Below are 27,016 nucleotides of genomic sequence, written 5' to 3'. Positions count from 1 at the left end.
AAATCTTGAATTAAGCAAAAAAAAAATTGAATTAAGCAAAAAAAAATTCTTGAACTAAGCAAAAAAATTAATGAAGCAAAAAAAAACCCTTGAATTAAGCAAAAAAGTCTCGAATAAAGCAAAAAAAAAAAATCTTGAATTAAGCAACAAAAAATCTTGAATTAAGCAAAAAAAAAAAAAAAAAATTGAATTAAGCAAAAAAAAATTCTTGAATTAAGCAAAAAAATTAATGAAGCAAAAAAACAACAACCTTGAATTAAGCAAAAAAGTCTTGAATAAAGCAAAAAAAAAAAATCTTGAATTAAGCAACAAAAAATCTTGAATTAAGCCAAAAAAAAAAAAATTGAATTAAGCAAAAAAAAAAAAAAAAAATTCTTGAATTAAGCCAAAAAAATCTGCCAATGGAACAAGTGAAAATGATCTTGTCCAGATTTGTTGAAATAACATTTTCCAGATCTTTTGTCTAAAATCAGTTCTTATATCTCACTGAAAAGTTCCTCTTTAGTTGATTCTGTCTTATTTTAAGTCCGATGAGATACTTGGACTAGAAATGCTAAAAATATTCTTTGTAAGATTTAGATTTTTGCAGTGTAGATTTTTCCCTGGATCCTTTTCCTTCAGTAAAATCAGTGCGTACTTCATCCCCCTCTGGACATGACCGGTGTTCTGCAGAAACTCATGTGTAATGCAGGAAGATGGGACGCAGACGCTGAGCGAGAACCTCATGGAATCCAGCCCATTAAATGACAAAAGCTGCTTTTCCAGCATAAACCAGTGAATCAAAGCCCCTTTTTTGGCAACAGCCTCCCAAACCAGTACAACAGGCCTTTGGTTTCACTGCAGGAAATGTGTCAGTTACTCAGAAGGCGACTCATCGGTGGACGTTTGTCGGCCTCAAACGCAGGTTTTCCTGTTGTTCAGCTGAAATTGAACAGAATCTAATCAGAGGACGCGATTCTAAAAAGCAGAAAAGGAACAAAGGGGTGGTTTTCACTGTAAATGTGCAGGGTTTACGCTAAGGCTTTGATGGTTCGTTTCAGTGGCTTTAAGGAGGAGGCGTTTCCTCAGGATGTTGCTCATGTTGTGTTTGCGTTTAGAAACACTCTGTGCACATGGAAGCCCATTCTGGAAATACAGGAATGTGCGGAGCTGGGATGTGCAGCCTTTTGTATGTTTACAGTCTGTAGATCCAGCGGGGAGTCGCATAAGAAAACACCCCCAGACAATACCGAGAACATGTCACAGACTGTGGTCCAGGTGCTTTTCCAGTCCAACATTCACACTGGGACTTCAGGAACACAACAAAAACATACATGTGAAGGAATAATGGGCTGAGAACAGCTTTTATTATTGTATTCAGCCTTTTATATGCACAGCAGATCAACTGAAATCAACTATTTAGCATGAAAAATATGGAAAAACAGTATTTGGAGTTAATATATTTAACCCTTTAACCCAGAGGTGTCAAACTCATTTTAGTTCAGTTCCATATTCAGCTAAATTTGATCTGCAGTGGGCCGGACCAGAAAAATAAGAACATAATAACCCGTAAGTAATGACAACTCCAAATGTTTGTCTTTGTTTTAGTGTAAAAAACAAAACAAAACATTAAATTATGAAAATACTTACTTTTATAAACTATCCACAAAAAAAAAAAAACATGAAAAAACTGAAATTTTAATTAAAAAACATAAGACAATTTAGTGCAATTTTAACAATATTCTGCCTCAACTTCTCATTTGTCCATGTGCATTATGGAGCAGATCTACAAAGACACTGAACACTGAGGAACACGAAGAAAAAGTGTTCAAACTGGGCTGAATTTTCTTTAGACATTTCAGGTTGTTCACATTTATTCAGGTTATTCACATTTTATTGTTACAGGATAGTTTGTAAATGTAAATATTTTCATAATTTAGTGTTATTTTTTGCACTAAAACAAAGAAAAAAAATTAAGTTGTTAATTCTAGATTTTTTTTGGCTTAATTCAAGATTTTTTTTACTTAATTGAATTTTTTGGGGGGGATTAATTCAAGATTTTTTGCTAAATTTTAGATTTTTTTGGCTTAATTGAAGATTTTTTTTTTTTTTTATTAATTGAAGATTTTTTTTTTGCTTAATTCAAGATTTTTTTTTAACTTAATTGAAGATTTTTTTTTAACTTAATTGAAGAATTTTTTTTGGCTTATTGAAGTTTTTTTTTTACTTAATTGAAGATTTTTTTTTGGCTTAATTGAAGATTTTTTTAGTTTAGTTTAAGATTTTTTTTTTACTTAATTGAAGATTTTTTTGTTTCTTTTTTTTGTGCTTAATTCAAGATTTTTTTTTTTGCTTAGTTCAATATTTTTTTTTCTTAATTCAAGTTTTTTTTTCTTAATTCATGTTTGTTTTGCGTAATTCAAGTTTTTTTTTTTGCTTAATTCAAGATTTATTTTTTGCTTATTTCAAGATTTTTTTTTGCTTAATTCAAGTTTTTTTTTCTTAATTCAAGGTTGTTTTGCTTAATTCAAGAGTTTTTTTTTTATTTGTTTTTTGCTTAATTCAAGATTTATTAATTTTTTTTGCTTAGTTCAATTTTTTTTTCTTAATTCAAGTTTTTTTTTCTTAATTCATGTTTGTTTTGCGTAATTCAAGTTTTTTTTTTTTTTTTTTTGCTTAATTCAAGATTTATTTTTTGCTTATTTCAAGATTTTTTTTGCTTAATTCAAGTTTTTTTTTCTTAATTCAAGTTTGTTTTGCTTAATTCAAGAGTTTTTTTTTTTTTTTTTCTTAATTCAAGTTTGTTTTGCTTAATTCAAGAGGTTTTTTTTTTTTTTTTTTTCTTAATTCAAGTTTGTTTTGCTTAATTCAAGAGGTTTTTTTTTTTTTTTTGCTTAATTCAAGATTTATTTTTTGCTTATTTCAAGATTTTTTTTGCTTAATTCAAGTTTTTTTTTTCTTAATTCAAGTTTGTTTTGCTTAATTCAAGAGTTTTGTTTTTTTTTTTTCTTAATTCAAGTTTGTTTTGCTTAATTCAAGAGGTTTTTTTTTTTTGCTTAATTCAAGATTTATTTTTGGATTATTTCAAGATTTTTTTTGCTTAATTCAAGTTTTTTTTTCTTAATTCAAGATTGTTTTGCTTAATTCAAGTTTTTTTTTGTTTGTTTGTTTTTTCTTTTGCTCAATTCAAGATTTTTTTTTTTTTTGCTTAGCTCAAATTATTATTTTTTTGCTTATTTCAAGAGTTTTTTTTTTTTTTTTTTTTTTTTTTTGCTTAATTAAAGATATTTTTTGCTTATTTCAAGATTTTTTTTTTTTTTTTTGCTTAATTATTACCTCCAAAACAGAGTAGTGAGTGAGACTGACTCAGTATAAAATAGATGTTTTTGTTGTTTTTTTTTTTTACCATTTTCCTTGTAAAAATGGTGTAAAGACGGTTGTTTTTACTGTTGTTTGCAGTGCTGTGGTGATTTTCCTTTATTTTATTTTATTTTTTTTACTGTGTATTTACTAAGTTTTGGCCGTGTAACTGCTTTTTGGAGTTCAACCAGGTGTCAAAAAGCAGCTGGACGGATTTAGAAAAAAGAACCCAAAACATAAACTACTGGGCCCAAATTCAAACCCTTGTTGTTCAGTGTGTTCCAGTTCACAGTTCATGTTCAACACTGTAAATCTCTTGTACATGTACATTCTGAGAGCCTTATTTAGACAAAAACCTGTCAAACTTCACTTCCTCTCTGTCTTTTTCTGTTCTTCCACCTGTTTTGAGCCTAAAACACAGTAAAACTAAACCACTGAAGAAAAGGAACACAAACACAAACTCACAGCAGCTTTAATGAACCTACATAATGTCTCCGTTGTTAAAGGGTTAAAGGTGATCATCAGGACACACACTCTTAAAATCAACACCTTATGGTTCATTTGAGGCCTTGTGTGTAACATAAAGGTGTATCTAAGAGGATCTAATTACATAAGTGGAATGTTATATTCACAGTTATGTTAGTGTAGAAGCACATGGAAATATGAACTGTCTGTATTGTGTGGAAGCTCTCAAAGGTCTTGTTCATCTTTATTATAAGATGTGATCTAATGTTAGGGTGTATTATTATTGCTATTAATATCATGTTATGTAAAAGCTCAGAAGGGACAAAACTAAAGCTGATTAACTGTTTGGTCCATAGGAGGCGCTGGGGAGAAGAACAGCTCTGAACATATTATATTAAACTTCTTAATTTTAGCAAAAATGTCTGTAAAATAATATGTTTACATTATTGTCAAATGATACAAAACTGATTCTGCCCCTGACATTAATGCCTATGCTTACTGAAATAGTTTTTAATTGTGTTTAAATAGTTTTTGTGTTAAATTTGATCACTTCCGTGTCACAGGACAGCGGCAAAATGACTCTGAAACCTGTTGTTTAGCAGTTGACCTGATACTGCTCTCTCATTGGAGGATTAAAATGTAGGCGGGTGTAAAATCTAAATGACGCAGCCCACAAAAATATACTTAGGATTCTTTTATTTGTTAAGAGAGAATAAAGAATAGTGAGGCTGGGTTGTTTTAACACTACACTGCGCTTTTAGACGTTAAGTTTTAAACTCAGAAATGCTAATGCTAATGCTAATGTTAGGTACTGTGTGTGTTAAAATGGTCGACCAATTTCCCCATGGAGATAATAAAGCAAGTTCACCTTAATTTTAATCTTATAAACAGTACAAAAATGCTAAATACAGTATAGAAATGCAGTGCTTAAAAACAGTACATAAACCAAGTACATAAATACAGCACATATTTTTGGGTACTTCTACGAAACTGGTCCCTGAGGGGCTAAAAATTTAAACCAGATGTAGACTAATGTTATGAAGCAAGTTTGGAAGCACTTTGGGTCTATTTAAAATTAAATACTTACTGAGATAAAAAGAGAAACCATTTTTCAGATAAAACACATTTTTATATTTGTTAAATTATTTTTTATACAAAAATTTGCGTGTAACACGGTGAAAAGGACACGAAAATTACATGCGACTATTTTTTTTGGAATATCTCTTTATTTTCTCACAGGTACATTTTGGGAGTTGAACTAATTATGCAAGGCAGAGTGTTTCACAAAAATGGCCACTGTTGCAAAATCATTTGTGATTTATTTGAGTTTCAATGTTCCGGTTCTGCATGTAACGCAAGTGGACACGATGGGTTCCACACCAAACCTGAGACTGAGATTCATGAAAAACCCACGTGTGGATTAGAAAAACCACTAGGATCGACACATTTAACACAGTGTCTTTATTTAGAGTCTATTTAAGACCATTTACAGCCATGTTTTCACATCTAATGCACTGACACCTAAGTAGTTTTTACTGTCCTGATTTTGGTCCTATTATTGGCCCCAGTATTTTATTAAAAATTCATTAATTATGGGATGGCTCAGAGCAAGAGCATACTTTTTTTTGCATTTATTTGAGTTCATCATTAGGTCCATCCTGGGGGAAATAAGTCTACATTTCTCTTTTATTATTGGGTCTAAAAAGCTGGAAAAATGACAGATACTAAAATGAACCCAGTTTCATCGAAGGATCCATATATATGTGAATATTGTACATAAATAACTGTTTTAGTCATTCCTATATTGAAATAAAGAAAGAAAAGAGCAAGATATAAAACACACAATTGAATGAAACATCAAGTAAATTACAATATAGTTCAATATTGTGCAAGTTATTGTCGAATACTCACTTTATACCATCGCCAATGTAACTCTTGGCTGATAAATGCTCATGTAGCTGCAGAAAAAGATGAAAGTATTAAACCATAAAACTAAAGCTTAACAAACCCTCCAGCATTTAGAAAACAGACCAACCAGGTGAACCAACCTGAGCAAAAACCTTTCACTTCCTGTTTTTCTTTATCACATGATCACCTGTAAACCCAGTACGACCTAGCGCCATCTAGTGGCTTTACTGACAATGTTCCTTTTCCATTTTGGGCAACAATAGAACCACCTTAGAGCACAATATTTGCGCCCTGTATTGTAGTTGTTTTTATTTTCCTGTATGTGTGATGTATTTTCATGTTTTTACTGTCGCTAAAGTCCTGTTAGCTTAAACTGGAGTTAGCTAACATTAATACATGACTCGCTGTCTGCACAAATTTTGCATATTTACATGAGGATGCATTAGTTTTACACACTGAACATTTAAAAGAAGTAGTTAAAGGTTCAGTGTGTGATATTTAGTGACATCTAGTGGTGAAGTTGCAGATTACAATCATCTGAATACCCCCCCCCCCCCCCCCCACCTTCACCTGTGATGCGTTTTTGGTCCATTCTTAGCTTTTTAGAAATGTAAATATTAACTGTGGTGCACGTTTAAACATAATAGGTGACATTAATGCACATTAACACTGGATTCCACTGTTTTTAAAGCGAAAAAAGTGGATGAAGTCGTGGTTTTTGTCTAATCGTCTGCACAATAACAGGATTATACAAGGTGTGATGGACCACTTCACAAACAACACAGAGGATGGAGTTTCACTGGAGTATAGAGTTGCATGTTTACATAATATTTTTCACCTATTTTATACCGTGGCAGAGCAGGGAAGGTCCAAACTCCTATTTCTGCGGTTTGAAGAGGATTAATTACCCAAGAAATTTAAGAAAGTGATAATACAATGCTCAGCGCTGAACAAAACATTTTCACAGCTTTGGTTTCAGAACCATCCTCATCCCAGGGTGTGGACTCTAATCTGTAGAGAAATGCACTTTATCCCTCATGCCCTCCTCAAATTTACTACCCTCTGGTTACCATCGTGGCAAAAAATGTGCCTGCACAAAAAAAACCAAAAAGAAATTATATAAAACCCTAACCCTAACACATCAATGTTTTTTTTTTGTTTTGTTTGTTTTTATATATAAATCTCTTAAACAACTTCAGTCCCGCTCAAAACTAACAAACATTCAACAGCGATCAGGATTTTAACCCTTTAAATGCCAGTTTAATTGGGTGCTTCTCTGAAACTGGTCCTGAAAACAGGACATGGGGCTAAAAATTCAAACCAGATGTAGACTAATGTTCTGAAGCAGGTTTGGAAGCACTTTAAAAAATAAATACTTACTGAGATAAAAGAGAAACTATTTTTCTGATAAAACACATTTTTATATGATTTTACGTTATTTTTAATACAAAAATCCACATGTAACATAGTAAAAAAGACACGAAAATTACGCCCTACTATTTTTTAAATATCTTTTTATTTTCTCACAGGTGCATTTTAAGAATTGATCTAATTATGCAAGGCAGAATGTTTCAAAATGTTACAAAAATGACCACTATTGCAAAGTCATTTGTGATTTATATGTGTTTAACTGGGCAGGTTCTGCATGTAATGCAAGTGGACACGACATGCCCAGAAGAAGACAATTCTTATTGTAAATCCAATATTGACATGTGATCAGTACAAAATAAATATGACAATTGTCTAATTTAGAAAAATAAGTACCTAAAATAAAATAAAAAAAAAAAGTAAAAAAAAAAAAAAAAAAAAAAGGGGGGGGGGGGTGCTCAGTCATCACATTCAAATGTCTTAATCTTTTTGTTTTTGTTTCAGATATATTCAATAGTTCTGTTTCATCATTCCACCGTGTCTCCTAATGTATTTCTGTTTGTCTCTTCTGTAACATTTTCTCATTCATGTTCTGTAAATTCCTTTGCGCCAAATTCTTTGCGCCAATAAAAAAAAAAAAAAGAGGTTGCAAAATGCATCATGGGAGTATAAAATAAATATATGACTAAAAAAAAAAAAGTTCTTTCTAAATTTCACATCACATGCTGCAACACTAAATGATCAACAAATTTGAAAAAAAATATACAAAAATGAGAAATACAGGAATAAGAGGAACCAAACCGACGCCGTGCATGGGAATATCCTGGTCCAGTTTCACTTCCTGTCAGCTGCTAACACCACACTGCAAACAAACTGTATTTAGAAAGCTGATCCATGTGCAAATATATCAGACAGGTTAACATTTGCACTGTAGCCCCAAACCATTCAGAAGTTGGACTTATTTACAGTATCAACAGGCTCCGATGGGAGGCTGTGTTGTCTGTAAACGGGGTTGACCTCGACCATAAACGCAGCATGTGACGGGAAACGATGTGCATGGATAGTAATATTAGAAGATATGAAAACATTCTGCACAAAATGATAGAGGTTTTTGTCCACGTTTGCAGACAATGAAGATAGAAATCTCCTCGTCTGTCCTCATTCAGTTCAGCGTCCAACGTTTCCAGCTCAGAAGTCAAAGCTAAAAGTGAGTCACTGCCTCTAGCGTGTTCAGCCAAACCTCCACACTAGAGAAAATAGAATTAAAAAACAGGTTTATGTCGGTTAATTCTCCTGTCAGTGTTCTTACTCACAGTACTGATAAAGATAAGGAGTTGGTTTTCTTCAAAGGAATTTCAACGGCAGCTCACAGGACCTAATATGTGTGTATATGCTAATGCTAATGCTAATTACTGTGTGTGTATTAGTATGGGTAAAAACACGGACAGAACTTACCTACAGGGATAAAAAAGTGAGTTAACCTTAAAACCTGTTTAACCCTGACCATATTTTCAGGGGAAAAACGCCTAAACAGACAAACCCAAAGTAAATGAAGAATTCCTTCACAATAATAAGGTTCATATGGATGTTTTTGGTGTCTATGAACATTTACAGACCTCACAGAATCTATTCTCATTGTCTAAAATATTGTATCTATTACTCTGCCTGAGTAAACTGGAACAAACTAAAAGAAAGATTAGAATTTTTTATCCTCGCCTGTTTTTTTTTTTTTTTTTCGGTTGGATTGACAATGATACGCATAAATTAATTGTTCGTGTCGGAGATTTTTAATAGCGTATATTTCACCCCACAAAGATTAAAAATCATGTTTGAACATTAAAGTTTGCACTAAAATACACTTTTGATGTACTTTTATTAACATTAGGGTCTAAACTTTGAGCAAAAGTTGAAAATAACATTCATTGTCCTGATTTATTATATTTTTATAGCAGATGAATATTAATATAATTTCTTCGGCTCACGGGCTAAAGGGGTTTTAACCTCAACTTAATAAATGCAGTACAAAAATGGGACACCTAAATACAATACATACGTAGTAGCTAAACATAGTACAAAAACCATCTACAAAAATACATTGCATATTATATCGTGTATAAATATTATACATTAATATTTGCAGTGGTTATTGTAGTGGAATAAAAATAAAACTCTAGACTAAATTTAAGACTAAATTTAAGTTTATACTTCTTCCTACTCCTTTTCAGCCATGCAATATTCAGACTTGTGTGTGCTTGAACATAGATTCTGTCCATTTAAATGCTATTTTGTTTATGTCTTAATTTGCTTTGTTTAGTTTTATTTTTCTTTGCATGTTCGAAATAAATAAATAAAATAAAAAATAAATAAATTTCCCTACAGCGACAATAAAGCAAGGTTTTAATAGTTTTTGATTTTTCATTATAGTTTAGTTTTATTCAGTTTTGACTTTTTTTTTCTCTAATTCAGTTAGTTTGAATTCATTTTTAGAGCAGGTTTGATAGTTTTTATTAGTTTTCATTGTTTTCTAAATGCTAAGTTTTAGTTTAGTTTTAGTTTCTTTATATCTTTTATCGTCTTCACCATCGAATTCAAACAAATCCCAGACAGGACTCTGCTGATTTCTCCCAACTTTAGTCTCCATGTTTCCAGGTCGAGTTTTGACCAGAAGACGACTAAATGACAAGTGACAAGAAGTGACGGACTGTTAAACATCATATGGTGCCGCTAGCTAAAACTGCTTGATGTAAATAAATTGATTTATATCAATCCGACATTGACAAAGACGAAAACGAGGGGAATTTTAGCCAGAATTTTTATATGTTTTAGTTAGTTTTGTAAACACACAATACAGTTTCAGTTAGTTTTCATTTTTTTTCTTTTAATTATAGTTTTTATTTATTTCAGTTAATGAAAATGTTTTTACAATTCTAGTTTTCGTCATTTTGTTAGTTTTCGTTAACGATAACCTTGCAATAAGTTGAGTTAAACTTAACTTTTTAGACCTAATAAACCTGAGTTAGCATCTCAGCTAGCTTCTTCTCAACATCTGCCAGAGCTGCATATGAAATGATCTCCTTGAAAGCTTTTAAATCCAAACTCAAAGTGCTAGAGACTAACTCTGTGACTTGCACTTGTTTGTCATAGTTTGACTTGTCCTGTAAATTCTTGGATGTTGTAACTGTGTTGTATTTCCTGCTGTCCCTTGACCAGGACTCCCTTGAAAAAGAGGTTCTTAAGCTCAATGGGATCTTTTTTCCTGTTTAAATAAAGGTTAAATAAAATAAAAAATAAAATATGAAGGCCTGAAAGTGTTTTGTTTGATCATGTCTAAGTTTTATCACGTCAGCTCATGGTTTTAGAAGAAGCTGGAGTTCTGTTGGACCTGATGAAGCCCTGCATTCAGGAACCATGGAGGCTTTGGAGCTAGCATTAGCTTTAGCGCTTTGTTATTGGGAGTTTAAGTAGGAGGTGACGGTAGAATTTAGACATCTGGCTTTTGTCATCACATGACCTCCATAAATGGAAATCCCTGAAACATTTTAATGTTTAACTCACTGTGATGAGCATGACTAAAGAATACACGCCATCGGTGTGGAGTCATACGTTACTCATCAGCACGCTGAGAATAAATCACCATAAGAATGTTAAAGCAGGAGCAGAAATTAGGACAAATAAATGACAGAATTCTCTGATTGGCTGTTTGTTTATTTCAGACATTTTTTGTGTGTTTGTCTGACTGTTAGTAATGCTGCGTTTCCACTACGTGGAACCAGCTCGACTCGGCTTGGCTTGACTCGGTATTCCTGGAGACCGTTTCCATTACAAGATACTACTGACATTATAGTACCTGGTCGTCATAGCGATGCGGTGCATTACTTCCGTGTCGTCTGTTCAGAGAGTCGCTGATAAACTCTCTCATTGCGTGTTGTCTCGTCTGAATTTTTACGTCAGCCACCAAAGACTGATTCTCCTCGCCCTACCATGGTGTAGTTTTGGGCTGTTATCATGTAGATTAATGTACCGCTGTATTTACTGTCCACTTCCACATCTGTGTTTTGTAAAACAGCGGGTCACAGAGAAAACTGTCTGACCAGTCAGTGGTCTGCAGTGTGTACACATCATGTTTTAGTATCTGGTCCCCAGTCCTGGAACCTCGGCAGAGGTGATACCAAAAAAGTACAGGGGTTGGACAAAATAATGGAAACACCTTCACCTCAAGATGATAATGCCCCAATCCATACAGCTAGAATTGTTAAAGAATGGCATGAGGAACATTCTAATGAAGTTGAGCATCTCGTATGGCCGGCACAGTCCCCAGACCTCAACATTATTGAGCATTTATGGTCAGTTTTAGAGATTCAAGTAAGACGTCGATTTCCACCGCCATCGTCTCTAAAAGAGTTGGAGGGTATTCTAACTGAAGAATGGCTTAAAATTCCTTTGGAAACAACAAGTTGTATGAATCAATACCTCAGAGAATTGAGGCTGTAATTGCCGCAAAAGGCGGACCTACACCATATTAAATTATATTTTGTTGATTTTTTAAGGTGTTTCCATTATTTTGTCCAACCCCTGTAGTACTGGGTACCAGATTCCAGGTCCTTTTTCATAATGGAAACGCAAAAAAGGTCGAGTCGAGTTGAGCTGAGCCGATACCACGCAGTGGAAACGGGACATTTGCTAACTCAAAAAGTTGTGGATGGATTTTATGAAATTTGCAGAAAATGTTGATACAGGCACAAGAAACAAGTGATTAAAAGTGGAGGTCTGCACTCTCCAAGTGCTTTTCTAGTTATCCACAAACATCAAACCAGACTCCATCACAAACTTTACTAATTGTCCCTTTAATGTATATATTTGAACACTTCAGTTACTCCAACACCAGCTCAGGTTGAACCCTTTTATACACATTTATTTGCTCTTTTTCTACTTTCAAAGTGTCAGGAAGACAAAAAGAGAAGCTGGACTCCACCCTTATCAGTGAATGTGAAATAGGAGGCTTGTAAATAACACCTGCTTGTTTGGATTACAGCTGAAAGGCACTCACTTATCCCAGAAGCACGGCCCTGATTTACCAACAATGACCAACCCCGAGCCAGAGCAGATACCTGGACCCAGATCTGGACCCTGACCTGGACTCAGGCCACCGGCAAACACAATCCTTCCTCCTTCCTGGAAGCGTGTTTGTGTGTTTGCCTTTACCGAAAATGTACCTGCTTGTGTTGTTTAATTTTCTACCGCGTCTCCACTGAAGCGTCCTAACAAATTGACCTTTGCAGGAATCACTTGACACACGCCGTCAGAGGGAATTATGGGTAGAAAACAGAAACAAAAGGCAACATCTGCACAGGGTTCAGCGCTTCCAGTCATGCCCTAATAAGGCCGCTTAATGACAGCGGCTGAGGGTCACGTCATCCTACACATGAGCTAATTTCCTTTTTTTCCAAGTGGATGGTGAAACAACAGAAGCAAAGCAGACATGAGGAAGCCTCTGTCTGGGGGAACTCCCACAGACAAACGCCTTATTTTCAACATCTGATAACCGTTTGAGTGGAAATGGGTGATATTTCAGAAGGAGATTTAATGCCAACCAGGCCTGGGTTATGCAACATCCTCCAAATAATAAAAAAATAATGTGGTTTTAATGGTCTCTCGTGTGTCATTGAATCCCCAGAGGCAGCTATTCATGAGAAATCAAAGCATCCGAACCTTGAATAGCTCTTATCATAACACCTCCGCTGGGTTTCATAACCGACAGAAAACAGAGACCCTAAATAACCTCCATAAAAGGACTCATGATGATGCTCCTCTGGTGTTTTGACTGTATTTAGTCCATGTCCAGCTCATTTTAGACACTGATAAATATGGTGTTGATGACATTGTTGTGGAAATGCCTCCAAACTCAGGGACCAATCAGAATCTAGACCAAACAGGAAGTGGACGCCGCTTCCTGTGGAGGCTTAAAACAGATACAGTTGTATTTGAATGTGATTATAATCCTGGAAAAACAATTCTCATTCTCACCAGAAAACTTAAAAGGTGTAATTTATAACTTATGAGATGAATTTGACATGTTTTAATCACACGTTTGGATGATTATGATCAACTTTACTCTTGTTTAAAGACTCCTTTATATGCATATTGATTGACTGATGTGTTTATTTTGAACATGAATCTCAAACAGAAGAAAATAAATAAACAAAACACGTAAACATATGACATATAATACATATTCGAAAAGGAGTGAGAAGAAGAACAACTTATAAACTCCACCCCTTCTCCTTATTTAATTAATAACAATAATAACCCTCCTAGTCTAATCAGATCTATACACTATGCCATAATATGACTGATACTTACTAGTAAATAATTAGGTTTCTGACTTTATGTTATTATGAACAAATATAATGTGATTTACATAAACACATAATACAATAACACATGTATGTAAATACATATTCATACACAGATCTATACACACATATACACACACATACATACACACTTATACATACATATACACACACTTACCACATACTTGTACATCTTTAGAACACCCACTGATCCCCAAGCCCTCCCTCCTCCCTGTACCTCTGAAAAACCGTGTCTTTGTACCTCTTTTGAAATTCTTTCCTGCTTGGACATCGCTTCAACTCTATGTTAAATCTGTTCCACAGTCTCACCCCGCTGACAGAAACACAAAAACCCTTCCTAGTCATGCATATTAAGGGAATTTTAAAGTTGATTTTCCCCCTTAAATCATGACTGCCCTCATGAATATTTTACTGCTGTTCTGTTGTAATTCCAATAAGTTTGTAGATATTTTTGCCTACTCAGTGAGGATGTAAGTTACTAACACTAGATTCATGATTAAATATCCACATATTCTTATGTCAACAACCATCACTGCAACCTGTAAACATGTGAATTTTCTTTGTGATTCAGTTTTAAAGCACTGACACATTGTTAGAAACGATTATATCTGTTTAAACACTCATGGATGAAAGTTTTAGGAATGAAAAAGTTTGGTTTTTGCAAAATTTGATGTTTATTTTTCCCAATATGTCCATATGTTTCTGAGGTACATTCAACAACAACAAAATAATAATTTCATATAATAAATCACATTTAAGCAAAGAATCCATTTGTGCCACTCCAAAAACTTTTGACCACAGCTGTAATTTTTGAGATGTTCTTATTAGGTTGTCAGTAGTTAGAATAAAATGTTATAACAAGTAGTTTTCAAAAATAATAAAGAAGAATTCATGAATTTTAATCTCACCAAAGCCATGTGAAATGAAGGGAGGATCCTATTGAAAAGACAGAACAAGAAAAGAATGTAAGACAAAAACAACAAAATAATTAGTGAAATGAACAAAATAAGCGACAAAATGAACAAGAAAAGCACTCGGAGAGCGCAGACCTCCACCAGGACAGACCTGCCTCCTATGCATGTTTGTTTATTTGTTTGTTTGTTAGCAAGATAACTCAAAAAGTTATGGACAGATTTTCATGAAATTTTCAGGAAATGTTGATACTGGCACAAGGAAGAAATTATTACATTTTTGTGCCAGTATCAACATTTCCTCAAAATTTCATGAAAATCTGTCCATAACTTTTTGAGTTATCTTGCTAACAAACAAACAAACAAACAAACAAACAAACAAACAAACAAACAAACACGCACACAAAGCAAAGCGATCACAATACCTAGTGGTGGAGGTAATAATAATGAACAGTACAGGCATCAAAATGAACAAAACAAGCATCAACATGAACAAACATAAACACCACAAGAATAAATACGATGAAAAAAGCCTAAAAAATGAATGAAGTAAGTTAAACAAGCATCATAATGAGCAAAATACACACACACACACACACACACACACAACATAAATAATAATAAATGCAACAATAAAATACTGGAGAAAATAATGAACCATGATCAAAAAAATGAAGAAACATATGCAGGATAATGAACAAAATACATGAGCAGCTTTAATGTTGTGAATATCAACGTGCTCCACAACAGTGAAAAGCATTCACCACCGTCAGCTTATTTTAGCCACCGTTAGCCGTCATTAACTTATGTCTTCCACTGTTAGCTTAAATTTAGCAACCGTTAGCTTATGTTAGCTGCCGATAGTGTATGTCTGCCACCGTTAGCTTATGTTAGCAACCGTTAGCTTATGTTAGCTGCCGATAGCATATGTCTGCCACCGTTAGCTTATGTTAGCAACCGTTAGCTTATGTTAGCCACCGTTAGCTTATGTTAGCCCAGAGCACACATCAGTGTTACATATTCCATTATCTGTTTCTAAAGTCGTCACTGTTAGCGTTTCGTCCCTCAGCAGGTTTTTGTTTTTCCACATTTCTGCGTCAGACTCAGAACACGTTCAACAACCTTTAAACGTCTGGGTTTGATGTTTAGCTGTTCATTCGCCAAAGCAACTAATGCTTCTTGAATAAATGATGTCAATGCCAGAGGTTTTTCCAAAGTGACCTTCAGGTCTGTTTTATGAGTGTGAAAGTGTGAATACAGTCAGACTGATGTAAACGTCCTCTGTTCATGAACAACAACAACAACACTGACAGAAACTCCAACTGGAACATCAGCCACACGTTCAACAGAGAGAGTGAACTTCATATTTATACTTTAGGTTCATGTGTACTACTGCTGACTTTACTGCATATGTGTGTACTAGTACTGACTGTACTGCATATGTGTGTACTAGTACTGACTGTACTGCATATGTGTGTACTACTGCTGACTGTACTGCATATGTGTGTACTACTGCTGACTGTACTGCATATGTGTGTACTACTGCTGACTGTACTGCATATGTGTGTACTACTGCTGACTGTACTGCATATGTGTGTACTAGTACTGACTGTACTGCATATGTGTGTACTAGTACTGACTGTACTGCATATGTGTGTACTAGTACTGACTGTACTGCATATGTGTGTACTACTGCTGACTGTACTGCATATGTGTGTACTACTACTGACTGTACTGCATATGTGTGTACTAGTACTGACTGTACTGCATATGTGTGTACTAGTACTGAGTATACTATATATGTGTACTACTACTGACTGTACTGCATATGTGTGTACTACTACTGACTGTACTGCATATGTGTGTACTACTACTGACTGTACTGCATATGTGTGTACTAGTACTGACTGTACTGCATATGTGTGTACTACTACTGAGTATACTATATATGTGTACTACTACTGACTGTACTGCATATGTGTGTACTACTACTGAGTATACTATATATGTGTACTACTACTGACTGTACTGCATATGTGTGTACTACTACTGAGTATACTATATATGTGTACTACTACTGACTGTACTGCATATGTGTGTACTACTACTGAGTATACTATATATGTGTACTACTACTGACTGTACTGCATATGTGTGTACTACTACTGACTGTACTGCATATGTGTGTACTACTACTGAGTATACTATATATGTGTACTACTACTGACTGTACTGCATATGTGTGTACTACTACTACTGACTGTACTGCATATGTGTGTACTAGTACTGACTGTACTGCATATGTGTGTATTAGTACTGACTGCACTGCATATGTGTGTACTAGTACTGACTGTACTACATATGTGTGTACTAGTACTGACTGTACTACATATGTGTGTACTACTACTGACTGTACTACATATGTGTGTACTAGTACTGACTGTACTACATATGTGTGTACTACTACTGACTGTACTACATATGTGTGTACTAGTACTGACTGTACTACATATGTGTGTACTAGTACTGACTGTATTCCATTCTCTAACTCATTTGTCTGTTTTTTTTCTGTGGTTAAATATCAGCTGTTCCTCCGTCTTTAAACTCCGCCCCCTCCGCCCACCACTACCACCTCTGGTTCTATTTATAGTCTGGTGTTCAGAGGGATCTGGAGCGTTAGAGCCCCCCCCACCCCCCCCATTTCCTCCCCACCCAGTTCTGAATGCTGTGACTGTGACTGAGGCCTGGTCGGGTATTTTTAACTCTAGAGTTAAAAAAAACAAGAATACAGTGTTAAAACCAAAATTACATATTAAAAACCAAGACTACAGAGGTAAAACCAAGACTACAGTGTTAAAACCAGCACTAACAGAGTTAAAAACCAACACTAACAGAGTTAAAGCCAACACTACAGAGTTAAAACCAAGACTAAGAGATAAAACCAACACAGAGTTAAAACCAACACTAAGAGCGTTAGAACCAAGACTAACAGACTCAAAACCAACACAACAGAGTTAAAACTAAGACTACTGAGTTAAAAAACAAAATAACAGAGTTAAAACCAAGACTAACAGAATAAAAACCAACACTATAGACTTAAAACCAACACTAACACTGAGCCCACTGAGGAGTCAATCACTGATCAATAATCATTACAAACACAGTTCCAATCCTTCTACCTGTAATAAAACGACAACAGCTGACTGGCTTTAATTTGGGTCATTTACGGCTGTCTTGTTGCATATTTTGTTCATGTAGTGAATTTAATTTCATTATTTTGCTCATTTTTGTTAATTTAGCTGATGATGTTGGGGTTTTTTGGATATTTTTCTCACATTTCTGGATTCTTAGACTATTTTTTGTTCAACAGATTAATCACAGATGACAATAATTGTTGTTAAACCTGCTTTAGTGAAATGAAACTCTAGGGGCTGTTTGACCTTTGACCTTTTGTTTTGACATCCAGAGCTCCATCAGCCTCTTATTAGAAGTTTTGAGCAGGTTTTAGTTCAGATTTGTGTTATTTTCATCCTCTCATTTGGATTCTTCCACTTCCTCTACATGAACCAGTGAATGGATGAGATCAGCTTTATTTCTGTTCTCGGTTTGAGGACGTTAGAAAAACCGTGCGTCATTCCAGCCAGTTTTAACGGAATACGACCTCTGGTACGAACGCCTGCTGTGACTTTCTGCTATTTTTAGTTTTAATAAATGAAAAAGACGTAAATCTGCCGAAGTATGAAATAAAACCTCCACCCACACATGTACAGTTATGGAAATTCTGGAAATGCCCTGCAGGAAACAAAAAATGAACTAAACATTCTGAACACGAACAAAGATGAAGAAAAAAGAAAAATACATCAACAAAATGTGCAACACATATATAGAAATGAACAAAAATATGCAATAATATGAACAAAAATTAACTAAACAGTCTGAAAAACGAACAAAGATGGGGAGAAAAGAAAAATATATCAACAAACTGAGCAACAAAATATACAGAAATGAACAAAATACGCAATAATATGAACAAAAATGAACTAAAATTAACTAAACAGTCTGAAAAATGAACAAAGATGAAGAGAAACAAAAAATATATCGACAAAATATACAGAAATGGACAAAAATATGCAATAATATGAACAAAAATTAACTAAACAGTCTGAAAAATGAACAAAGATAAAGAGAAACAAAAAATATATCCACAGAATACACTGAAATAGACAAAAATACTCAATAATATGAAAAAGCATCAACAACAAATGAACTAGACAGTCTGAAAAACAAACAAAAATGAAGAGAAAAGGAAAGTATATCAACAAAATGAACAATGAAATATACAGAAATGAACAAAATTTGCAATAACATGAGCAAAAATCAACAAAAATGAAATAAACACTCTGAAAAACATTCAAGGATGAAGAGAATAGAAAAATATGTCATCAAAATAAGCAACAAAATATACAGAAATGAACAAAATACTGAATAAAATGAATGAGAATCAATAACAAATGAGTAAAAATAAGCAACAGAACGGACATAAATGAACAAAATACTCAATAATATGAACAAGAATGAACAAAAATGAACTAAACAGTCTGAAAAACAAAGACGAGGAGAAAAGAAAACTGCACAAACGATGAATAAAATGAACAAAATAATCACAAATATGGTCAAAATAAGTGACAAAACAGATGAAAAAAAAAAAAAAACACAATAGAACACAAAACGATTACAACAAATTGAAAAGGAACATACAAAAAATGAGTGTTTTTGTAATAACTGCACAAAATAATAAACTAAAAATGAACAGAATATTCAACATGATGATGAAAACTCATTTAGTCTGACTTCGTTGTGTTTTAGTTGAAGTTGTTTTGTTTTATTTGATTGAATTTCTCTTGAATAAACTCCTGAATGTTTTGTCTGATGTTATTGTTGAAGGTGGTTTTCAGGTTGACTTATGACCCACTACCGCCCCCTACAGGATCTAACATGTATTACAACTACAACAAAACTGAATACACTGCAGAAAACGGACTGGTGAAGAATTATTATGGGTAATTTTTTTAATGCTCTTGTTGGTTATTTTCTGTTGAATTTGCTCTTTTTTTTAATTGATCATTTCCTTATTTTTTGTTCATTTTTGTTGCTTATTTTCTTACTTTTTTGTTGTTCATGTAACTTGGACCCTTTCATAAGTGATCTGGTCCATCTTTAATCAGATCTGATAGAAAATTCAATTCTACTTATTTAATCAAAGTCACTTTTTTACAGGTTCCACAAAAAATAAATAAATAAACCTAAAATGACTTGTTTGATGAAGTTTATCATTTTATTAGGTCGGTAATTTAGCATTAGCATTAGCTCACCCATGACCCATTGTACTCCTGCAGATCTGTCCCTTTTGTCCAAATATGGTCACTTCTTGCTCCAATAACCTAACACTCATTATTTACAGAATGTAACAAAAGCATCTTTTCCATGTAATTTTACACTAATATAAACATATCCTGACATAACCAACAAATAATGACATAGAAAATTTCTCTGTTGTAGGCTGAAAAAAGTTCAATAACACGATGAAAATGTTTACATCTACAAACTATCCTATAAAAAAAACTGACAATAACATGAACAAACTGAAATTTATTAAGGAAAGTATCATTGTATTAATATTCTGCCTCAGTTTATAATTTACTCAAGTACATTAGAATGCACAAATACACCAAATATTTCCTAACAGGCAGAATACTGGTACAACTACACTTCTCTTAAGACATTTCAGATTGTACATATTTTTTCAGGAATAGTTTGTAAATGCAAACATTTTCATGTAATTTTCCTTTTTTTTCCACTAAAACAGATAATTATTTGTTGTTGTCATTATTTATAGGTTGTTGTGTTATTATTTTACTTTAGATCATATTGGTCTGAACGTGGAACCTGAACATCCTGTGTGTGTGTGTGTGGGGGGGGGGGGGGGCGGTTGGACCCTTTGGAGGCTGGTTTTGGTCCACAGTCCATATATTTGACCCCCCCCCCCCCCCCCCCCCACACACACACACACACACACACACATACACTTTAGTTTGTGGTTAATATAGATGTTAAATCCCATCCACTTCCGGCCCACTGCAGATCAAATCAGGCTGAACGTGGAACCTGAAGGAACATGAGTTTGAGAACCCTGATGGACAGTAAAATAACAGCAGAATAACCCACAAAAAATTATGACTCCACATTTTCTTCTCGGTTTGATGTGAAAAAAAATATTACAGTATGCCGATAATTAGAGTCTGGTTTTGACCAACTCTATATATAAAGTGTCATCAGATAACTTTTTTGTTGTGATCTGGTTCTATATAAATAAAATTTGACTGATTGAGTGATTTGATTGGTTTTCCCCTGTAAGTCGCTTTGGATAAAAGCGTCTGCCAAATGCATAAACATAAACATAAATAATACAAACTTCAAAAATTTTTTTGTCATTGTAGTGCAAAAAATAACATTAAATTATGAAAATATTTACATTTACAAACAATAAAATGTGAATGACCTGAACAAATATGAACAACCTGAAATGTCTGAAGAAAATTAATCACAATTTGAGCTCTTTTCTGCCTGTTCCTCAGTGTTTAGTGTCTGTGGAGATCTGATCCAGAATGAACATGTATGAATGATAAGCTGAGGCAGAATTTTGTTAAAATTGCACTGATTTTTTAAAGAAATTTCAGTCTTTTCAGGTCATTCACGTTTTTTTGGATAGTTTATAAAAGTAAGTATTTTCATAATTTGATGTTTGTTTGTTTTGCACTAAAACAAAGACATAAATTTGGAGTTGTCATTATTTATCGGTTATTATGTGATTATTTGACTGGTGCGTCCCACTGGAGCTCAAATCAGGCTGAATGTGGAACCTGAAAGAACATGAGTTTGAGAACCCTGATATAAAGGCTGTTTCTTTAACCCTTTCATGCACAGTGGTCACTCCAGTGGACAGTTCTTCTCCAGCTGTTCTCTTGTATTTCATGTATTTTATTGCTTTAGTTCCATATCAGCCAACACAGTGGACACTTCTGCACTATATCCCATACACTGACATTCAGACCATTACTGTAACTTTACTGTTCTAGATAAACCTGATCTGCAGGAACATGTTTGTGTGAGTAAATCAATTCCTTGTTATCATTATGAGACTGTCATTAACAGTTTTTTTTTTTTAAACAAAAAGTTTGTTTTTGTGCATATTATCTCCATAAAGTGAGTAATAACTTATATTAGAGTGTGTTAAAATGTGACAAAACATCAAATTAGCAGCATTTTCAAATATTTTATTCATAGTTTTCACACAGTGCATCAGTAAATAAATGTTTCTTTGCTTCAAAAATTAAACACATGCTGTCCAGCTGAGTGGATATTTTTGCAATTCCATGAAAAATAGGTTCATAAATAAAAAAATTCAACCGCAGTGTTTTTTTCAAGCCTTAAGAGGAATAAAAACACTCAAAAAAAAAAAAAAAAAAAAATCTTGATTTATGCATGAAAGGGTTAAAATGTGGGAAATTATCTAATAAGCAGCATAAAAATGTTTTTTATTGCATAGTTTTCCATATCACTCTCAGATATTCAGTTTTAAATACATGTTTCATTGCTTAAAAAATTAAAAGCATGGTGTCCGGCTGAGTGGACAGTTTTATAACTCCTGAAAAAAAACAACAACTGGATCATATTGTTTTTTTCATGCCTAAAGAGGAATAAAAGCACTCAGAAAAAATGTCTTCAGTAAGGTTCTCATAATTCATGCATGAAAGGGTTAACTGTGGCAGTGTCTGACCCCCCCCCCCCCTTCATCTTCCTCACTGCACCTTTAACTCCTCATCCTCTCCTGGTCTGATCTGATTGGTTACTCCAAAGATAAGTTTTTTTTTAAAGGTATCTTTTACTTCCTGTCTTTCCGGTCACTGGGGGAGGGGTCGTCGTCGCCCCCCCCCCCCCCCCCCTCATGTACTCTCCTTCCTCCGCAGTCCTCCGTTATTTCCGCTCGGAACCGCACTAACATCCACGCGCACCTGCACACTGCCCATCCTCATCACCATCTTCATCACCACCACCATCATCTTCATCACCACCGCATCCGCAGACATGGACTTCTCTATCCGCGCGGCCAACGTGGAGGACTGCAAGGACATCGCGCGGATGATCACGGTGGGTGAGCACGTGTGCGGCGGCGCGTGACATTCAGTTACCCCCAGAGTCACGCGCGCCCCTCAGTCACCCCGACAGTACAGAGGTGTTATTATTGGAAAGGCACGAGCTGCACGAGCTGCGCGTGCGTTGGCGGAAAACAGATGCCGCGGAACCGATCGTGGGTCATAATGGGTCCGCGTGGGTCGTGTTTTCAGGAGACATCCGGTCCAGATGTGTTTGTTTCCACCTGACCTGGATCCAGATGTTTGATCCGAGTCTAGATTCACTGAAAACTATGAATGAGTCAGTATCTGATCATGTGTTCTGTGGATTTAATGTAAATAAATAAACTAAATAAAATTAGGAACATTCACGAAATGAACAAAAAAAAAAAAAAAAAAAAAAAAAAACAACAACATAAAACCTGGAAAGATATTTAACAAATAGAGATATTTTCCTTCAGTCAATAAAAGTTGAACATGACAAATGGGACATGACTGAAAAAAAATAATAATCAAATCACAGATAATTAAATTAAAAAAAAAAAAAGAATAAATGAATCCCAGTAAATCATGTGCAGTGAAAACAGGGCTTGTTGTGTATGTCATACTTTCATATTCTTGCATCTTTCACATTAACCCTTTCATGCACAGTGGTCACTCCAGTGGACAGCTGTTCGAAGCGGTTCTCTTGTATATTCATGGGTTTTGTTGTTTTAGTTCCACATCAGCCGACACAGTGGACGCTCATACTTCATCCCATACACTGACATTCACACCATTACTGGAGCTGTGCTGTTCTACATAAACCTGATCTGCAGTAAGATAGTGTTTTGGTTTGTTTTTTAAACAAAAAGGTTTTTTTTTGTTTTTTGCCTATTAGCTCCATGTAGGTGTGCTAAAATGTGAGAAAACATCAGATTAGCTGCATTTTAATTTCATGTTTTCACACAGTAGATCAGTAAATACATGTTTCTTTGCTTCTAAATTAAACACATGGTGTTCAGCTGAGTGGACATTTTTGGAACTACATGAAAAATACGTTCATAAAAAAATCAATTCAATTGTTTATTTTTATACCTGAAGAGGAATTAAAAAAAATCTTAAGGTTCTCATAATTCATGCATGAAAGGGTTAATTTTACTTTCTTGCGTCATTAATGTTTATCTTGTTGCATGTTTTACTGTTTTGTTGCATCTGAAAAGTCATTTTTACTTCACATGAAACAAATACCACATCACTGTTAGGATTTGGAACCATATGTGTTCATATTTATCCTCTTCAGACCCAGGACGGTTAAAGTTTTGGCTTTGTTACATTAAATTTTGCCTTGATCGGAAACAGCATGATGAGACAGTTTTATAGATACATTTTTTCTGTTTTTTTTTTTTTTTTAGAGGAATGTCCTTTACAGTGATTTTTTTTTTTTTTTTTTTTTTTTTTTTTAAGTAAAGCTGTGAAACTCTTGTCCATTAAAGAGGACAAAAATGCATTTTTGGGTCTATGGGATAAATAAAAAATTTGACAAATTGATCTCTTATGCCATTTGTCAACAAGTTGTTTCTATATTCTTGGATTTTTAGTTTGTTTTTTTTCCATCTTTAATGCTTCATTTTTTTGTGTCTTAAATATTTTTTTAATGCATTACATATTTTACATCAGTTTTACTTTGTTTCATTTTTAACATTGTTTTCTTATTGTATCTTCAATATCTTTTTCATCTTGTATTTTTAACAGTGTCTTATTTTGTTGTATCTTTTCATCGTAACGTTTTCATCTTGTCAACTTAGCGACATTGTTTTCATCATTTTTAACATTGGTATTTCGTAACATCTTTTACACTGTTTTGTTACATCTCTTACATTGTTTTTTATTTTGTTACATTTTTTACAGTTATTTTGTTGCATTTTTAACATTTTTTTAAATTTTGTTAACATCTTTTACAGTTGTTTTGTTGCATTTTTAACATTGTTTTTTATTTTGTTGCATTTTTTACATAGTTTCATTTTATTGCATTTTTAACAGTTTTTTTTTATTTTGTTACATCTTTGACAGTTGTTTTATTGCATTTTTAACATTGTTTTTTATTTTGTTGCATTTTTTACATAGTTTCATTTTGTTGCATTTTTAACCGTTTTTTTTTTTATTTTGTTACATCTTTTACAGTTGTTTTGTTGCATTTTTAACATTGATTTTTATTTTGTTATATCTTTTACAGTTGTTTTGTTGCATTTTTAACATTGATTTTTATTTTGTTATATCTTTTACAGTTGTTTTGTTGCATTTTTAACAGTTTTTTTTTATTTTGTTACATCTTTTACAGTGTTTCGTTTTGTTGCAGTTTTAACATTTTTATTTCGGTACAACTTTTACATATTTTTTTGTTCCATCTTTTTTCATTGTTTCGTCCTGGTTTGTTTTCCATCCACTCATATGCAGATAAACATTCATTAAATCCATCTGTGTTTGTGTTTCCACCCTTCAGCGGTCGATGAATTGGACTGAACCTTCTGTTTGTCGAGCATGTGATAGTTTCATATTTACAGTTTTTAAAACAACTAAATATGTACATAAAACCTGTAAAAACACCTCTAAAGGTATTGATTATTAACTGTTGTGTCTGTAAAGTAGTTTTACTGTCACTGGACATAGATATGTGTGTTCTAGATGTGAACCTCCACCGTCTGAGTATTAAACGTCTTTACTTATGTGCAAATAACATTTAACTGCAGCAGAATTGAACAGACTCGCGTAAACGTTTTCTAACAACACATTTTGGTCAAACTGTGATATTTGCTTCATGTTGTTTTTTCCTCGCAGGAACTGGCTGAATATGAGAAAGTCACAGACCAAGTGAAAATCACTCAGAGAGGTAAGAAAAAAAACCACAGCTCATACAGTCGTGTGTTAAAGTGGATCAGCTCCTGGTCCATTATTTCATTTACATTCATCTGAGCTGAACAAATAATACGCTGCTGAGACGAGGTGATAGAGCAGGTGAATAGAAAGTCCAAAAGTCCAACCGCAGAAAAAAAAAAAAAAAGAGTCCAATAAAGAGGCGACAGACCGTAGATAGAAGATAACAGAGTGTTGGTTACAGGACGTTTCCATCCTTTTACGGTTAGAGTTCACTGAGACTTTTACAGAAAACTCTGGGTTTTAGAAAATCACACTTGGAGAAAAGAATTGAAGCAGGTCGTTATCTGAAATGAGGACCAGTTCTAAGTAATTAACCTGGTAAATAAAGGTGAAATAAATCCATAATGAAGTGTCTCTGTCCACAGCACTGGGGACTACCTTTATCATGTGTCTATTACAGGGGTCTCAAACATGCGGCCCGGGGGCCAAATGTGTCCCGCTAAAGGTTCCAATCCGGTCCGTGGGATGTTTTTTGCACAGTCAAAAATTCCACAGTCTTGAATTGAATTAAGCAAAAGAAAAAAAAAAAGAAGAAGCTTGAATTAAGGAAAAAATGTTGAATTAAGCGAAAAAATCTTCAATTAAGCCACAAAAAATCTTGAATTAAGCAAAAAAAATCTTCAACTTCAAATTTTTGTCTTTGTTTTAGATCAAAAAATAACATTAAATTATGAAAATATTTACATTTACAAACTATCTTGCAACAATAAAATGAATGAATGAATAAATTTATTTTTGGTTTTCCATCAATCATTGTACTCAGTACATCAATTGTAATAAACATAAAAACAAAAAAAAGAATAGGCTAGAAGCAAAAGCTTATTTTATGCCTATCCTTTTCAACTAACACACTGTTTACATCAGCTTAAATGTGTACAGCACCGAGCATTCACATCAGAATAATAACAAATAAAAAATTTTAAAAGTCAGCAACAAAAACACATCTACCATCTCAGGTCAATATTTCTGACTAATTTAAACTTAGTCTGTTTTTTTTAAACTTCGCCAAAGGAGTGGATAACATAAATGCATCATAAGGTCCATCCCATAATTTCACCCCCACAGTCCCAGCTCATCCAGACTTCACATCTGCCCCCACTCTAGTCCACTCACACATAACAAACTCTGAAATTCAAATTACTCTCTTAAATCCAAGAAACCACGACTGGTCTCTGAGACAGTACTGTTTTTATCCTTCATGTTCCATAGACCTATTTACAAACTATTCTTCAGACCTCTTTTTAAATACGTTTATGTTTGTACTTTCCTTTATCTCCTGTTCTGGATTGTTCCACAAAGTCACTCCACAGCTTGTTCTGCTCGTACTTTTCATTGTTGTTCTTTATGTTTTTTTAAATTTCGCTCCCCCCTTAGATTGTAGTCTCCTTCTCTTTCAGTGAACATTCCCCAAATATTTTTTAGCAGTAGATTATTTCTTGCTCTGTACATTATCTGCGCTGTGTTAAATTTAACCAAATCCACGAATTTCAATGTGTGAAAAATGTGAATAACCTGAACTAATATGAACAACCTGAAATGTCTA

At 33.9% G+C, this 27,016-nt stretch overlaps 1 protein-coding gene and 1 long non-coding RNA gene across 4 annotated transcripts in view; one reads left to right on the top strand and one right to left on the bottom strand.

Annotated features, from left to right (window-relative positions):
• Positions 1 to 409: 409 nt before the first annotated feature.
• Positions 410 to 17,322, bottom strand: LOC115439078 (uncharacterized). The gene is made up of 4 exons (XR_003938186.1): positions 17,312 to 17,322; positions 4,548 to 4,558; positions 3,870 to 3,874; positions 410 to 553 (listed from the first exon to the last, which is right to left on the bottom strand). It is a non-coding gene; the product is annotated as an uncharacterized LOC115439078 (long non-coding RNA).
• A 5,188-nt stretch (positions 17,323 to 22,510) lies between these two features.
• Positions 22,511 to 27,016, top strand: part of LOC115439066 (diamine acetyltransferase 2-like) — a 15,583-nt gene continuing 11,077 nt past the window's right edge. For all 3 annotated transcript variants that reach the window (XM_030162962.1, XM_030162961.1, XM_030162963.1), the window contains exons 1-2: positions 22,511 to 22,573; positions 25,375 to 25,426. In XM_030162962.1, coding sequence (XP_030018822.1) covers positions 22,511 to 22,573; positions 25,375 to 25,426 — 115 coding nt within the window. The remainder of the gene's footprint in view (positions 22,574 to 25,374; positions 25,427 to 27,016) is intronic.

This window comes from Sphaeramia orbicularis, chromosome 18, assembly GCF_902148855.1.
Source record: "Sphaeramia orbicularis chromosome 18, fSphaOr1.1, whole genome shotgun sequence".
NCBI lineage: Eukaryota > Metazoa > Chordata > Actinopteri > Kurtiformes > Apogonidae > Sphaeramia > Sphaeramia orbicularis.
Note: the sequence above shows the minus strand (reverse complement) of the source record. Positions and strands in the feature narration are given on the sequence as shown.